This window comes from Tenrec ecaudatus, chromosome 9 (assembly GCF_050624435.1).
Source record: "Tenrec ecaudatus isolate mTenEca1 chromosome 9, mTenEca1.hap1, whole genome shotgun sequence".
In the NCBI taxonomy this organism is placed as follows: Eukaryota; Metazoa; Chordata; class Mammalia; order Afrosoricida; family Tenrecidae; genus Tenrec; species Tenrec ecaudatus.
In genome coordinates, this window is record NC_134538.1 from 91,816,644 (window position 1) to 91,834,860 (window position 18,217).

The 18,217-nt window shown below is 42.1% G+C and overlaps 1 protein-coding gene across 1 annotated transcript in view; it reads left to right on the forward strand.

Annotated features, from left to right (window-relative positions):
- CRPPA (CDP-L-ribitol pyrophosphorylase A) overlaps positions 1-18,217 on the forward strand; it is a 304,763-nt gene that overhangs the window by 13,038 nt on the left and 273,508 nt on the right. Inside the window, exon 2 of the mRNA XM_075558343.1 lies at positions 6,920-7,196. Within this exon, the coding sequence (XP_075414458.1) occupies positions 6,920-7,196 (277 nt within the window). The remainder of the gene's footprint in view (positions 1-6,919; positions 7,197-18,217) is intronic.

Below are 18,217 nucleotides of genomic sequence, written 5' to 3' on the forward strand. Positions count from 1 at the left end.
TTAGGAGTAGCTCATTTATGAATTCATTAACTGAAGAGACGTGTGCTTGAGCGACTGCTCTGGGTTGCGAATGTCCCATTATCTAGCTTCCTCTCAATTCTTCTAGACTTTAAAATTTGATTCAGCCAAATTTTTCCTTCAAAAATAGCAACATTATCTCTTTAAAACTTGCCACTTAGAAATGTCTTGTTGAAGGTGACAGAGATGACGTTTTGGAGAAAAATTCTGTCACTGATTTAATTGAAAAGTATAGTTATTTCTTTAATAATAACAAATGTTTAACGATGTCAAAATAATTTGTACTTAGCAATCATTTGCTGATACACTTAGGTAATGACAACAGTGTGCTCATTAAGCTACTGAGGGCCTGGTGGTGTGGTTATGCGTTGGGCAGCGAGCTGCATGGTCATCAGTTTGAAACCAGCGGCAGCTCCTTAGGAGAAAGACTGGGCTTTCTACTCCCTTAAACAGTTACAGTCTTGGAAACCCACAGGGGGTCACTGTGAGTCAGCATTGACTCCCTGGCAGTGAGTTTTAGAGAGGGATTAAGTGAGATAATACAGGCCAAATGCTTTCTAGAGTATATGGCACCGAGCAAGTATTCCATACATATTAGCTTTGGATTCTACAAGGCACAAAAAGACCAAGGCCCTAGGTGAGGTGAGTTGACCCAGTGCTTCAACAACGGGCTCACCCTTAAGAACAGTTGTGAGGATGGTGCAGGACTGAGCCCTGTTTTGTTCTGTTGCCTTGGGGTTTGCCGTCTAGAGGAAGAAATAGAAAATTCCAGTGTTGTATGAGGCTTACTAATGCAGAGTACTGTGGAAGTACAGAGCAGACATTTTGTACGAAAAATGGTAGTAAGAGAAGGTTTCCTGGGGGAGGCCGTAGTCAAACTGAGAGCTGAGGGACCAGTAGGACTCCACCAGGAGTGGGTGGGGGTGGGGAAGGATTCGGGATGTGGACAATGTTGAAAGCGGAGGAAATCGGCGTGCATAGATCTGGATGAGAGAGGACGTGCTTACTTTCAGGACCGGTCAGGAGGGGAAAACGAGGAATGGGAAAGAGCCCCAGTTGGACAAGTAGGTCGAGCTGTGACTTGTTCAAGAGCCAACCACGAATGACATCAATTTTGCATTTGATAAAAATTATCTAGAAATGGTGAGGATGGATTTGAAAAGGATGCAATGAGAAAGGAATGCCCTGGATCATTTCGATTTAGTTTGAAATAAGCAGAACAACACTCAGCTTTGTCATGCATGGTGTTGTTAAGTGCCACCAAGTCAGTTCCAGCTCATGGTGACCCCACGTGACAGGGCCGGACTGCCCCACACGGTGTGCTAGGCTATAGTGTTTATGGGAGCAGATCGCCTGCTCTCTCTGCTGCAGACACACATCACGGCTGCCTCCTTGGAGTCACTGGGTGGGTCTGAACCATGGATCTCTCGATGAGTAGCAAAGTGCATAACCATTGTCCCTGCAGGATTTTCTTATCCTGTAGAAACTCATTTAGTTTCTTGCAAGGTAGTTATGGCAAGCTCTCAAGACATTTATTGAAAATCGGGGTATCTGGATTACAGTTACAATGGTCATGCAACGTGTGGAGTTCAATGTTTTACATTTCAGACTTTAATCTTTGATGAATGATCTCGGGAGGAAGATGACCGCTTTTTGAACTGAAAAGATTTTTCAGTCATTAGAGGTTGAGGTGGGTTGTGGCAGGCAGTGACTCAGCAGTCTCTCAGACAACAGAGTGAGATAGGCCTTTTACTGATGGTCTCTCCTTAGCCAGTGGTTAGTAAACGAGAGGTCATATGTACTTTATTCACTTTGAATTAGTTATATGTTCCTATGTACAATATACTTCACATAATTCTATTAGATGTTTCCAAGGTTATATAACAAACTTCTAATAATTTATAGTTAATAGCTTCTAATAGCTTATATTTATGATTAGAGAGCCTCATAGATGTATATATTCTTCCATTTCTAAGTTCCGAGAAATTATCTACTTATTACTTCACATTAAAAGTGACTCATACATATTTGCATAAAATCATTAAAAAACACATAAAAGGACACATGGTGGTTATTTATTTGTATGCAATATAAGAGCATCACAAAAAAAGCATTCCAAACAACAGGTTTCCTGCTAAGTGACTGGAGCAACATGACTGCCTGGATGATGGATGCCTGCATTCAGTGGTTCCTGAGAAATTGCTACGTGCCAAAGCTTTGCTGCACATTCTACAAAATGTTAACTTTTCAGCTATTGGATGAGGGGAGTTAACAGGTTACAATCCAGGTGAGAAATGCTCAGGATACTGATGTTCAGTTAGGCAGAACAGTTTCTCATCTGTCTTGCTCATATTCAGGCCTCTCTTGGGTCTTCAGCCTCTTGGCCTGGCCTCTGTTCTGTTTAAGAAATGTTCCAAAGCTCTTTTAGAGATACCAATAAGTGCCCAAAGGGCATGCTACTCCATTTAGGCTTGGGTCAGCAAACTCAACTCGCCCAGAGTTACCCTACTCCACAAGCCAGCCTCTTGCACAAAAGCACTCAGCTTTTCTTGCTCGGTGCACTGGGAACACCTCCAATCTATCTTATGCTTTGGCTCCTGGTTCTGCTGTTGTTGCTCCGCTGCCCATCCTCCAGTGTCCAAGCTGTCTCTTGGATCAAGCAAGACATAAGTAGTACTCTCCGGTTCTGAAAGACACGTCCATCTCTTGGCTTTTCTCTCTTGCTCATGAAATCATTTTCTTTTATGCTTCTGAGATGGCTGATTTTATAACCAACAGGATAGCAATTACCATGAGCCCTGTTACTCATCATTCGCAGGAGAAACCTATAAGCCAATCAGTATCTTCCTCCACTTTCTTACCCAGATCCATCAGAAAAATGATCATTTGATGGGAGTAACCAAGACCATGGCTAGATGAGTCATATTAAATACTTCACTGCATTACCTAATAGCTTCAAGGGTTCAAGTTTCTGGAACTTTCATGGCTCCAGAAAATTTTGAGCCCATGTGACTTTGAAATTCTGTTCTGTATTTTCCTCTTGATTAATTATTCTATTGAATCTTGATTAAAATGTTTAATAATAGTAGCTAGACACCAATGAGTTCTGCTACCTAAATGGTCCAGAACAATTGCAAAGGAGGCATTTGTTCATGGAGGCAGTTAGCAGAGCATCACTTCATCCCCTCCTACGATTTCTCCTTGTTCGGCTGCTCCAGGAGAGTAGAGACCATACCTTGAGTGGCTACCTGCCAGATTTTGAGGTTACATGTACCATGAAACAACGGAAGAAGTAGAACAGAGCATGAAACACAATTTTTAGCTAATAACTGAAATATCTCTGGAAGCCATGGCCCTGAAACTTCAATCAAGGAAGCAAACCTCACGAGGTCGTGTGAGGTATTTGGCTGGACACAGAAAGCCTAAGATGTCTTTAGTTTTGTTTTTGTTGTCAATCAGAAGCCCTCGTTGTACACTGGTTGAGCACTGGGCTGTTAACCCAAAGATCAGTGGTTTGAACCCACCAGTCACTCGGAGTGGCAGTGTACTTCTGCGGACTTGCAACCTTGGACAACTGTGTTGAACATTTTTACCCTGGTCTATAGGGTCTCTATGAGTTAGCATGGATTCAGTGTCATGCGTTTGATTTTGGTTTGGCGTTCAGTTTGTCTTACCCAGACAGCGGCAGTGTCCTCCGACCTGCTGTGACTGTCTTCCTTCCCCCTATCCCATCTGTTCTTCACCTTGCATCCAGAGGAAACTTCATCGTCTCATACTGGTTTCCTGTTGCTGCTACACTTATCACAGCCCTCGTTTATTAGTTTTTACTTTCCCTAGGCTAAATTCAGAGGTTTGATAGGTCTCTTCCTTTTGGAGGCGCTAGCTGTCCTTTCTAGCTGCTCCAGGCCCTGCCCAGTCTTTGGTTGGTGGTGCTTCCTCACTCTGACCGCTGCTTCTGTCTTCACATCTCTGATGCCCTTGTCTCTCCTCTTTAAGGATTGTGTGATTGCACTGAATCCCCCTGAATAATCCAGAATAATTTTTCCATCTCAGTATCCTTAATTTAATTACCCTATAAGCTCCTCTAGCATGTAAAGCAACATATTGTCCACTTTAGGAACTAGCACATGGACACCATTCAGGGACCATTATTTTACTTACCACAGCTTCTAGCCTAGAGCAGTCTTCAAATTAAAAAGTAACCCTAACCAGTGAACAAATTCACCATCACTGAGTAGATTCTGATGTATAGCAATTTTATAGGACAGAGTGAAACTGTCCTTGTGAATTTCTAAGACTATACCTCTTTATAGGATTAGAAAGCCTCAGTTTTCTCTCCAGGAGTGGCTGGTGGTTTTAAACTGCTGACCTTGAGGTTAGAAACTCATTATGACATCAGAATTTCTTTTTGTCATAGAATAGTATCTGGAAAATAAGGTATTCATATATATATATATATCTACATCCAATCTACATCTGTATATCTATAGAAACATTAAGTGGGGATATATTTTTTTATTTAAAACTTTATTTTATATTTAAAGCTTTTTTCTCTGCCTTTCCATAGTGGTTACCCAAGTGGTATAGTAGGTTATGCGTTATGCTGCAAAACCTCAGGTCAACAGTTCAAACCAACCAGCAGCTCCATGGGAGAAAGATGATGCTTTCAATGCCTGTAAAGATTTACAGGCTTAGAAACCCACAGAGGCAGTTCTCCTCTGTCCTGTAGGCCCCTATGAGTCAGAGTTAGTCAGAAATGACATTGAGTTTGGTTTTCTGGCTTTCAGTGGTTTTAAGGAATAAAGAGTAACACGGTCTGAGATGTCTATGTGGCCTGACCTGACGCTTGCTTGGGATTTTATTGTCTTCATGGGCCCTTCCCGTCTTAGTTCACAGAATTCCACCTCCACGTTTTTCTAGCTCTTGCGGAACTTACCATGGTCTCTGCCTGGACCGTCATGCAAGCCCCTTTGCCTGCACACCTGCCACCCACCTTTTGGCTCTCCTTACGGGAGAGCATCTCGGCCCCTTCTGTGTTGGTTAAGTTCTCCATTTAAAACTCTCTTGGCGGTGGTCTTCCTCAGAGATCTTGATTGAAACTTGCAACAGTTTATTATTATTTTTTGTTTCATGTGCCTGACTAGAAGCTTTATGAAGGTCACCTGCTTTACTATGTCATCCATGGTGATCATTTATTTGATCCTCAATAAATATTTGTTAAAGGAATGGACAGTGAAAGGTAGTATGCATGTTCACGTGTCTCCACACCGGTTTTCCCATCTCTGCTTGTCCGGGCGGATCGCGAGAGGGCACCAGCTGCGGCTTCCCGCCCCGGCAGGGCAGCTTTAGGAAGTTTCTCCTGCCCTTTGGCCGCGTATTGTTGGGAGAAGTGCCGCTGAGGCTGGAACCAAAGGAGGCATGATGCTGCCTGGAACACGTCCAGGGAAAGCCCTGCCAGCCAGTGTCGGAGCTGTTGGGCTCGGCTCGAAAGGAAAGGGTGCAGAGAGTCCACCGATGAGCAGATCCTCTCCCCGGATTTGGAGGCTCCAGAGTAGTTCAAGATGATAAGGATTATTTTTTATTTAGAGACGATGACATTCCTGGGAAGTAGGCAGACTAGGAGAAGCCACTGTTGGCATGACATCACGTGTAGCTGTCCATTCCACGGAAGGTCTCTTTCATCCTGTGTATGACCTCCGTGTCTCTCTTTAATAATCAACTAGTGATAGGCAGTGCCTCTTAAAGAAGGCGGTGTGTTTATAACGTTGTCCCTGGTTTTGTTTGCCTGTGCAGTATTGGAGTAGTCACCTGCAGCATGGGTTCCTGGGCCGGAGTTAAGATCCATTCCATAATAGCAGGTGGTAGGTCCTTTAGTATTAAGCGAAGAAACCGAAAGTTAGTCTTTGTTCTCAGTACAAGAAGTATTACCGAGGGCTTCTCAGGTCCCTCCTCTCCCTGAGTGTTTCACGGCTGCTTTCAGCACGAACACGGAGCTCACACAGGCTCGGTATTCCTGTTAAAATGGAAAGTGCTGGCTGTTTGTCCCAGTTGCTGTCTTAGCACCGACGTTGCTTTTCTGCTTTGGGTCTGTTGGCTGCGGAACATTGGTTCGACACCGAAAGGTGGCTCTCCCGCGACGGTAGTGTTCCCGAGAGGTCTGTGAAACTCAAAAACGAACCTCGGTGCTGTCAATCAGTGCCATTAGCCGCCCAGCCCAGAAGGACTCTGCCGCCGAGGCGCCTCTGGAGTCTGCTCCTCCCCTGCCTTCAAGGAGGAGCTGCCAGCGAAACCCACTGCTGGTGACCCAGTGCCCGACGCAGCAGCAAACATACCTCTTCGTGTTTTGTATATGACTCAACAGAATAATTCCTTTATTTTAGCATTTCATTAACGTTTGAGGGTTTTTACTTCATCTTTATCTTCATACAAGTTTAGCCTTTGTAGTGTCCCATCATTTACACTATAGTTTTTACTTTGATGTAGGCAAGGTTTGGGGGTCAGGCATTATACCCATCTTTGCTGCGATTCAAATGGTTGGCTACCCGCCTAATAGGCTGCTTGAAAGAGACAGCCAACTTGTGAAATTCAAAAGAACTTTGAATTATTCCTATTCTATTGAGAAAAATATTTTTGGGAAAAACCCCCAGGTTATTAGCATATTCCTGTGACACTCTATTTTCTCAGACAACACACTAATGTTCTAATTGCTGAACTTTAACTTCTTAAATCAACTTTCTGATATGGCAAGAAATCGTCTCTTATCTGTATTTTTATTTGTCTCGTTATCAGAGCTGGAAAAAAGCACATGAAATTTATTTAGTTATTGATTATTTATTTTTTCTTAATGTGGCGGTTGTCTAAGAATCCATTTATATGCTGTGTGTATTCACTTTTCTTCTAGCGTACATTGGATAGAAGACATTGTCGTGGCAGTAACTAGAGAGAACATGGAAGCAATGGAGGATATTATTCAGAGATACCAGCATAAACGCATTGCTCTAGTTGAATCTGGAGTGACCCGCCACAGGTCAATTTTCAATGGGCTAAAAGCAATGGCAGAGCATGGTGCCACCATGAAGCTTTCTAAGCCAGAAGTCGTGATCATCCACGATGCGGTGAGACCATTTGTTGAGGAAGACGTTCTCCTTAAAGTTGTCACAGCTGCTAAAGAACACGGGGTAAGTATTGATCTGTAAGGATGGGTAAAAGGAATAGGCACTGTAGTGGGATTCGGTTGCTAAAATATTAGTGGAATTATATTTAAATGTTAAATTATTTAAAATGGGCATGATGACCAAAAGACATCTTGGCAATTTCTGTACCAAGAATTCCAAACAAGCAGACACCTAAGTGAGGTGTCAGCTGAGTCCACGTGGAGGAACACCAGCCTGTGTGATCCAAGGACTGTACATAATAAAAATCGAAGACTGGAGGAAAGGGTGGTTTAGAGCTTAAGTTCTGAGCACCCTGTCTGCAGATGACAATGAAAGTACCAAAGCCGTGTGCAGGGTCCCCACTTGGATGAAGCCTTGGGTGACGACCATTGATGAGGATGTGAGCACCTTTGCTAGGAAGCAGGATGCACTGGAAATTGGACTAGTGCAGAGGTCGTTAGGTTAAATTTTGACACCCTTATAATTTGTTCTCTCATTTGACACATTTTATATTTATTCTGCTCTTTATTATTTTCTGTCATCTTTTCAACTGAGGTTTTTCTGTTTTATTTTGTTATTTTATTTATTTATTCTTCCTCTGTTTCTGTGCATTTTTCTCTATTTGAAATCCAGGATAGGGAGTTCTATAGAGATAGTAACAGGATTAATGGTTTCTTGGGGACGTGGAGGGGGGATATAGAGAGTTAATAATAATGAGTGCAAAGATGAAGAAAATGTTCTAAAGCTGATTGTAGTGATAATTGCACAACTCTTTAAAATCATTTTATTAGAGGCTCATACAACTCTTATCACAGTCCACACACACATCAATTGTGTAAAGCACATCTGTACATTCATTGCCCCCATCATTCTCAAAGCATTTAGGAGGCAGTGGGGAGGGAGGGGAAAAATGAGGACCTGATGCCAGGGGCATAAGTGGAGTGGACAACTCTTTAATGCATTTAAACTATTGAACTGTATGATATATGTTTTATACATTAATAAGACTATGAAAAAAAGAGAATATTTCTAGTATTATTAGTTATAAGATGGTTTCTGGATTTGCTTTTTACTATAGACCATAGGTTCCCAAACTCACTTGTCCTACTGCCCCCTTTTCAAAAGAATTACTTAGTACCCGGGTGGCATTTTTACCACAGCCTATAATCCAGAATAAAGTATACCTTTGCAGCCCTTGCAGTACCCTGGATTATTCTAATGTCTCTCTAAGGGATGTGGTTTCCATCCACATTGGGAACTGCTGCTATAGATGTTTATCATCATGTAATATGAGATACATATGGAGAGGAATTTAGTGTTATGTCATTAGAATATTTGTGTTAGATGGGGTTCTCTAGAGAAACAAAACCAGGACACTTATGATTTTATATATATCACAAAGAAACAGACAGCTAATTAGTCTGCAGAGCAGTGGAGAAGGCTCAGTTCAACTCACTTCCATGAGACAGTTAATATACTGGCAGTCCTTCAACTTATGAAGACTGCTGGGTGCAAGTCAAAGAAGCAGACATTTGAGTCTTCTGTAGAGCAATACAGGCAGATTGACCAGAGACAGCAAACAGCAGGGTGGGTCACTAACATTCAACCAGATGACAGGGTCTGACAGTCTCCAGCTCAAGTGGTGTCTACACCAGCAGTGTGATGAAGCAGGTCTTGAAGGAACCTCAAACTACAGCCACGTGGTCCACGGGTTGGGTGTCCCACCGGCAGTGTAGCTCGCAAGTTGAGGCAGAGAACTAGTTAAGGCAACTGCACACTGGTCTGATCATCAGAGAGCAAGAACCAGAAAGGTGAGGCTTCCCGAGCCATTTTCTCTTTGCCCTTCAATTAAATTGTGACCTTGTTAATCCCACATTGTTCAGGTGTTTATTGGCCAGGTTGGTAAATAAACCTACCTATAACACTATTGGTGTGAATGGAAATTTAATAAATGAAATTAATAGTATTGTTATCTATGGGTCTGGTTACATTATGCATTTTAAATAAAGCAACTAAATATACTTTAATAAAATAGTTACATTTTTATTATATTGAAAAGCTGTTATACAGCAAAACATTTAAAAATATTTGCTTTTGCAAGTAAGCTTCAGAAATCTGAAATCTGGTCTCCTCTAGAAATACTGATTTTCTTTTGATTATGTTGAGGTATTCTTTAAAAAATAGGTCAAGTCATGAATTTCCTGTAGATATAAAATGCACGTGTTCCCAGGCTTTATTTAATTCCTTGTTAAAGAAGGAACCGGGCTGATGTTACAACTGATTCAAAATGGAACCAAGGAAGCACTAATTTTTATGGAGTAAAATAATGGTGGGATGAATTAATAAATCTATCTATCATGTTTGACCCATGGAGGGAGAATCAGCTTAACCTCCAGGGGAGAATTTTTTTGGATGTTTGTAAGAATTACTTTGCATTGCTATCAGTCATTACAACCATTCAGAGTTGCCAAAGAGTTCAAAGACAAAAGACTAGCTTCCACAAAGTAAGTGGTTCAAACCCACTAACCATTATGTGGGAAGGAAGAGGAGACTGTCTCTTCCCCATAAAGATGTTCCGTCTTGGAAATCCAAAGAAGCAGATACACTCCCTCCAATATGGTCCCTGTGAGGCGGAATCAAATTGGTGACAATAGGTGAGTCAATTAACATGGAAGTCTCTTCTGAACAATTCATAGTTTTCCACTGGAGAGACTAGTAATTATTTTTTAATAATTCTATTTTATTATGAATTAGGTGAAGTGTTTCCATTTTTGATCATGAGTCTTGTGTTCAACAGTTTAAATTACTTGTCAACACTGACCTTCCTACTGAGTTTACCCTGTCCTACCTCTGTTTGCCTTCGTGTGGGTTACAAAACTCCTTCCCCCAAGTTAATATCAGGTTTTAAACCAGTCAAAAACCCAAACCAAACTTAATGCCATGGAGTCGATGGCAACCCCGGGTGACCCTAAAGAACAGGGCAGAACTGCTGAGGACTTTAACTGTTAACGGGAGTAGAAAGTCCAGTCTTTCTCCTGTGAAGTGGCTGGTGGTTTTGAACTGCTGACCTTGAGGATTGCAGCCCAGTCGTAAGCAGTATGCCACCAAGGCTCCTTAAACCAGGGGGATGTCCTTATTCTCTTAAACCTGTGTACAAGCTTCTGTATGAGCACAATTAAATCTGGAATTCCCACTTTCCAAAATGGTATCCATGGTTTATGATCACCTTCATACAGTCAGTAAAATACAAGTAAACATTTTTCTGGCAGTCTCTACCTTCTATCAATATCCATTTGACATGAACAGTGTCTTTTACCATGTCCTCTTCTGAATCCAGCTTGAACTTTTGACAATTCTCTTTCCTTGTACTGCTGCAATATTTTGAATTATCTCCAGGAAAATTTTACTTGGCTGAAAGCAGAGAACATCAGTAAGTTGTTTACTTGTGCTTTGTAGACTATACCAAGGCATTGAATTGTGGGGACCATAAGAAACTATCAATAACCTTGTTAAGAATGGGAATCCAGGATACTACATTGTGCTCATGCAGAACTTGTGACAGTTGTTGAAACGGAACAAAGACATATCACAAGGTTTAAAATCAGGAAAGTTGTGCGTCAGTGTTATTCAATCTGTGATGCTGGGGTATAGTATATTCAATCAGAGAAGCTAGGGTATAGTATAGGAAGAAAAATGTGACATCAGGATTGGAAGAAGGCTCAACCACAAGGATACACAGAGCGAATCTTGTTACTCAATGTGAGGAGCACTTGAAGCACTTGTTAATGAAGATCAAGGTTCGATACCTTCAGTATGAATTATAACTCAGTGCAAAAAACCCCAAATCTTCATAACTGCAGCAGTAGGTAAGGATTTTGTCTTGTTTGGATCCATAATCAATGCTTATGGAATCAGCAGGCAGGGGTCAAATGATGCATGCTGTTGCTGCTAGCTGCCATCCAGACGCAATCCTTGCGAAATGCAGATTGTGAGAAGTGCAGGCAAGAGTAGAGTTGCCAAGGATTGCATTCTGCTTAGATCGACAATCAAAGTTCATGGTAGCAGCAGTCAAGAGAGCAAAAGTCACATTGCATTGGGTAACTTTTCTGCACAAAACCTCTTTGGAGTATTGGAAAACGGCATGCTACCTTGATGACTAAGGTGTGCCTGACCCAAGCCGTGGTGTTTCCAATGGACTCATGTGCTGGTGACAATTGGACATTGAATGAGAAAGACTGAAGAGGAACTGATGCCTTTGAATTATAGTGCTGGCGAAGAGTATTAAAAGTATCACAGACTGTCAGGAGAACTCACAACTCTGTCTTGGAAGAAGTGTTCCCAGAGTGCTTCATAAGACAAGGATGGCGAGGCTTTGCATTACATACTTTGGAGATGTCAGGAGAGAACAGTCCCTGGAGAAGGACAACATGCTTGGCAAAGTAGAGGGCCAGTGAGCAAGAGGGCCCTCCAGGAGACGACTTGGCATCGTGGCTGCAGCAAAGGGCCCGAACGTCGCAGCAGCTGTGAGGACGGGACAGGACTAGGCCCTGTTCTGTTCTGTTGTGCATAGGGTCTCAATGGGTGGGATCCAACTGGGTGGCACCTAACAACGACGACAACAACAATCATGAGTTTTGATCACCTGACTGCTGGCTCCATGAGCATTGATTTTTGGATCCAAACAAGATGAACTCCTTGACAGGTCCGGTCTTTTCCCTGTCCACCATTATGCCAGCTCTGCTGATTTTATCTTGCTCCAATGCCCTTGTTAATTCCCTTTCCTTTCAACTCGAACTTGCATGTAAACAATTGATGATATGTTAGGAAGTCGGGTCCCCGCCTTTCTCTGACTATCAAGACCTTATCCATTGTCCCTTTTCCACAAAGATTAATTTGATTCATGCATCCTTTGAGGCTCACAGTTATAATACTGGCCAACACGTGTTTTGGTGCTTCAAGTGCTAGATGGACTCGTTTTTCGGTAAATTTGGCCTGCCGATTCCAAACATGGCACTCTTGTTCTCTTATCAGCTTTACTTTTTGAGATGCAGCACATATGCCGTACATTTATCTGTGGCATGCCGAGATAGTGGCAGGGCACGCTGGCATTATTTGAAGCAGTTGGGTGCACTAAATGCTAACCCACTGTGCCCCAAAGGCTTCTCCTCCCTTTGTCACCACTCCTGCAATCGCCTGTGACTTACTTCTGAATTTACAAATGAAATGTGTGGCTTTGGTTCTTGGGAAGTGTGAGGGGTGAACAAGCATTTCCGTCTTGGCACTTGGCTCCTGTGAATAGTTTTTCCCTTGCTGTTTTGACCCCCACTTTCCAGATGTCTTTTCCCATCTTTTCACCACGGCTTCCTTAACTAGCTTTTGTTAATCACTCAGCAAATTTTCTCTGGGAAATCTACATTGGATCCCCCTTTTTTATTTTTAAAGGTTTCCCCATGGTAAAATTCACTATCAGCCTTTCTTGGTTTTTATAACTACCACCACAAACAGGATGTGGAAGGATTCTAGCGCCCAGGTATTTCTCTCTTTTGTGGTGATGCCCAGCTCTCGCTCGGAATCCCTGGCAACCATCACTCTGATGCTCACCCAGGATTCTGCTTGGTTTCTGCCTTTCGCAGGGTACTGTAGAACAGAATCATGCGGTATGTAACTTTGTGAGGTGGGTCTGTCACTTAGCACAATGCCTTTTCCTGCTCACATTTTAACTTCCACTGGCACACTGCTATCTCCCAAATCTCTGTTTCATGCCCAGGCTTCTCTCCTGAATTCCACACCTTTCATGTCAACTTCCACCCAAACAACCACTTAAATTTGCCATTTGGGTGGCTGTGACATCATGGATAAATCTTAGTTCATTAATCCTCTTTGATCCCCTTGCCTTGAATTTTATCCTGGAGGTAAGGGGGAGCCACTGGCTTTCAGAGGGAATAACATGATCAGATTTGAATTTTAGAAAGATGACTTTCGCTGGTTTGGAAGGTGGATTAGAATAATTTCAGGGGGATGAGATCCGTTTGGACATGACAGCCATGGCCCAAATGAGAGCTGATGAACCAGTTGCGATGGCGAGGAAGGCAGAGATTGTTCAATTGCCCAGGGAGCTGGGATGACTGGTGGAACTTCCTGATTGGATGATGTGTGCTCTGCCAACTTATATATATTTAATTTGTAGTCCTTCCGTAACCCACACAGGAGGCTTCATCATCTCTTCCCCTGAAAACCTTATGCACTTGCTGTAGCCAGGAAACCATTCCAAGTACTGCTCAGTACTTACTCTCGATGCCTATTCATCGAAATTGTATTATCTGAGAGTTTCAACTGCTTGGGACCTCTTAAGCTCTGTTCATTATTAAACAATGTTTTCATGTTAGCCCTTGGGTATTTTTAAAAATTATTTTTTGTCATTGTTATATAAATAGCAAAATATATACCAACTCAACGATTTCTATAAGTACAGTTTAGTGACCGACATTGATTATTTCTTCCAGTTGTCCAACCCTATTCCTCCTTCCCTTCAGAATTGTTCCTCTTCCAATGACATAAACTCACTCTTCCTAGTATTTTGAGTTATTGTTACTTTGATCCCATAAAGAAAACTGTAAAAGAGATGATGTCCTGTCAAATGAAATTCTGTCAATAAATTGTACACCATCAAAAGGTTGACAAAGTGTTCTGATAGATATAGTTATAATAATGATTAGAAAACATAGCTGCTGAGTCTGCTTATATGCCACTAAACGCCTTAGTAAAATGCAGTTCCTTGGTTTGGACATTTGGGGTAATGGTTTCACAGCCCAGTCCGGTTTGTTGGACTAAGAGCGTATGTAGTGTTTCCCTTAGACCTCATGCTTTGATGCCTTGTGCCCGGGAACTTAAAAACTTACGAGGAGTCTTGAATGTTGCAACAGTTGGTCATTTCTCAGTGGGAATAATTGACGAAGAATGAGGATCAGGAATTACGGGAGGAAAGGAAATGTCTGTCTATTGCCTGCATGACAGCTGTCCCCTTTGTCATGAGACCAGATGAGCTGGCTGGTCCCTGGATACCATTACTAACCATTGTCACCCAAGACTCTATAAAGGACCACGATCAAAGTGGGGAGATGGGTACAGCACAGCATTTCAAATTCTCGTGGAATCTAGACATTCTGGATGAAACCCTGAAACTACTGCTCTGAGATAATCTTCAAATCACAAACCAGAAATATCCTCTGAAGTCTTCTTAAAACCAGACAGCAGTTTAGCCATAATGGCATGGCGGGTAACTGCCAAGTCAGCAGTTTGAAACTGTCAATTCCTCCATGGAAGGAAGATGCTTTCTGCTCCCATAAGGTGTTACAGTCTCGGAAACCCACAGGATCGTACTGCTCTGTCTGTACAGTCCCTGTGAGTCAGAATCAGCATCCACTTGGTGGTAGTGAGTTAACTAGTAAAGTGTGTCTGCTGTGAGCATTGCGCTGTCTTAAGGTTAATCCAATGGGATCAAATGGACAGCAACTTGAAAGATCAGATGGAAAGAAAGTCTTAGAGGACAGTGAGTTTATTTTAAGTGGGGAGGCCAATTCAGAAACAGTGTGATTGCACAAGTTGAACGTTTAATAGCTGTCACTAAGTTGCACTTGTAGACATAGTTTAACCAATGTATGTTCTGCATGCTATATTCTGAGCAACATAAAAAAAAATAAAATAGATAAAATCGCGCACAGCACTCAAGGAAGATGTTCTTGACAAGTTAAGCTAAAGTGTCGTTTGAACTAAAGAAAACTGCAGGCCATCTTTTTGACTTAGGTTTAAAGACTCTCCTGGTGCAATAGTTTCAGAGGTTCATCTGACTTTAGCAGCTCCAGAAAGTCTAAATTACACAAGAATGTGAAATTCTATATAGCTGATTAGCTATCAACTATCTCATAAAATGAATTCCTCTACACTTTTCTCCTGCAATGGGCTGTTTTCCCATTATTGAAAGCAAAGGGATATTCTGCATCTGAGAACAATATCTAGACCTTAGTAGCATAGTTTCTCAATCTCAGTGACAAGGACAGGGAAAGTCGCCTGAGCAGTTTAACTGATGAGTCACCACATACCAGAAATGGAGAGGCAGGAAGCCATGAGTCTGATCACCCAGGATCTCCCCAAGACAGGACATAGTAGGGTCCCAGCTAACCCAGGACGCCGCCATGTTTTGGTAAACCCCCAGTCCCGAGCCCAACAGTCCCTGCCGGCCTTATCACAAGGGCCGGCCAGCTCTAGGCTGCCTCTCCCTACTTGCGCCCTTTCGGTTGTGTAGGCGGCTGGGTCTACAGTGTGTCCTGACTTTGCTGCTCAAAACCCCTGTGCTGCGTCCGCCTACCTTTCCGTTCCGTCGCCACGTCTCCGCTCCTCTCCAGGTGTCAGCTGCCTCAGGATCTGCCCAGACAAAGGGACACCGTCCGCTTAGTATCAGCACAATTGCCATTTGGGCTCGGATAATTCTTGTTGTGTCTCTCTTGTGCACTGTCGGACTTTTAGCAGCATCTCAGTGGAGAACACCTGATGATAACCTTGGCTGAATGATAACCCGATAGAATAAGAAAGGCCTCAGTCGATCATAGCGCAATGTGTGCGGATTTGTCCTTATTACTCTTCTTGACATGGTGAATATTTGTCTTTGTAATTTAGAGAACAATTAGAGATAATAAACTATTGCAACTTTTAAATCACTTTAAAATGGATCTGGATATTTTGCTTCTTGAACCCTGAAGACAGAAATATAGTGTTCAAAGAAGGTTGGAAGATGGAAAACAGGCTTTCCGTAAACAGTTTCTGGGGTAGGAAGCCTATACATTTACTCATTAAGTACTTTCAGCTAGCTTTTATTTTGCTGATTCTTGTGTCGTCTTCAGTTTTCCTGTCAACAGCCGTGACATTCATATACTCGCCAGAGCCTTTAATGTGACTCTGAGGGTATGCGTGTCTATGAGTAATTGGTGGTATTCTGAGGTATGACTATATTTAGCATGCATTATATTTAGCACCTTAGAATTTCTATTCAAATTGCTAAGTAGTTATACTTACCACTACCCTGCTGTGATATTTATGCCATGGATTCTGGGCATATGTTATTAAAAAAGTGGTCGAAAATCACTTGGTAGATTTTTGACCCTGTGCTTGTAAGTTTGACATTGAATAGGATTGATCCTGGCTAATAATTGCATCCTTGATCTCTGCTGATCAGGTTTATTGAGATCAGGACTCTGGAGTCCTGAGTTTCTTTCCGGGTGGGGTGACATCATAACCTCTCCTGGAGCATCATTCCCTAGATGGAGAGAGGAACTGCGATCTTGATTTCAGTTCTAACTCTAAGGAAGTAGTTCTGTTTTATTCCGGAGAAAGCGAGTTCTGATTACACACCAGCAAGAGTTAGGGTTCGACAAAGGTTAAATCCCCGGGCAGCATCAGAACTGGCCCCTAGACTGCCTGCATTCAGCTGAAATTTGATAGTGTCTGATGATATGGGGGCTATTATGTGAAAAGCTTTTGTTTGGCTTATTTTATTTTAATCTACCTGATTCTGTATACTCAAAAAACCCAAACCCACTACCACTGAGTGGATTCCATTTCATGCTGACCCTAATGAATAGGGTAGAACTGCCCCTGTGGGTTTCCCAGGCTGTAAATCTACCCCCCCCCCATCAAAAAAAAACCAAACAAACCCCAGACAAACCAAGCTCATTGCCATGGAGTAGATGCCGACTCATAGTGACCTTGCAGGATAGGACAGAACTGCCCCTGTGAGTTTTGGAGACTGTAACTCTACTGTAACAGAAAGGCCCATCTTTCTCCCACAGAGGGCTGGTGGTTTCGAAAGCCAGACCTTGTGATCGGAGCCCAGTGTACAACCACACTGCCACCAGGGCTCCTGTGTTCATCTTTAGAGGAGTAGAAAGCCTTCACTTTCCCCCAGGGATTGACTGGCGGTTTGGAACTGCTGATATGGTTAGTAGCCCAACGATTTACCATGACGACACTAGGGCTCATTGAGACTTATAGTGACTCTATATTGGGTCTCCAATGTTGTAGATCTTTATGAGGGCAGACAGCCTCATCTTTCTTCTTCAGATGAGCTGGTAGGTTTGAACTGCCAACCATGCAGTTAGCAGTTGAACAGTGCAAATATAATATTCTTGATCATATTAGAACTTAATTATAAAGACACATCCCAATTTACAGAAATTAAAATGTAGTGTGTAACATAGAGGTTTCTGATACCTTTTTACTATATATCCACTTTATAGTGATATAGTAATTTGAAGAGAAGTTTTTCTAAAACACCTGTATTTCTTTTATTTAATTTTAAAGGTTTATTGGCATATAATTCATATACAATTCAACGGTTTAACTATATTAAAAAGAGTCCTGCAATCAGCTCCACAACCATTTTAGAGCATTTTCTTCATTCTTGCACTTAGTATTATTAGCTCCCCACATCTTCCCAACAATCCTTACCATAATCCTATGAAACCTTTAGTCTAGTTACTGTCCCTATAGATTTACCTCCTGGATTTTATAGAGAGAAAATCATAAACCACCACCACCAAACACAAAATACCCAACAGAAGCAACAAAACAAAACAAACAGACAAACACAGAAGACCCTCAATCCAAAAGATAGCAGAAAACAATCAAAACTAGAACAAATTAACAATGGGTCACACGGGAGAGCAATTGCTAAAGTGTTACATTTTAATCTAACTACATCTGCCTTAATCCACTTTCCAGAGCACTGTGTTTAGTAGTAAGGTTATTCACATCCCGGATCAATGGTGAGTGTATTCACCAGAGGCTTAATCCATGGGGGCACCTTTCAAGTGAATTTTGAGCTTTCATTGTCATGTGTGCAAACAGGGTGCTCAGAATTTAAGCTGTAATACAATTCGTTCCACTGGCTTTGGGCTTTATTATTTACAGTCCTTGGATCACATTGCCTGGTGTGCTTGTTCAGTGTGAATGTAGCTGACACCTCACTAAGGGAGCTGCTTGATATAGACAAG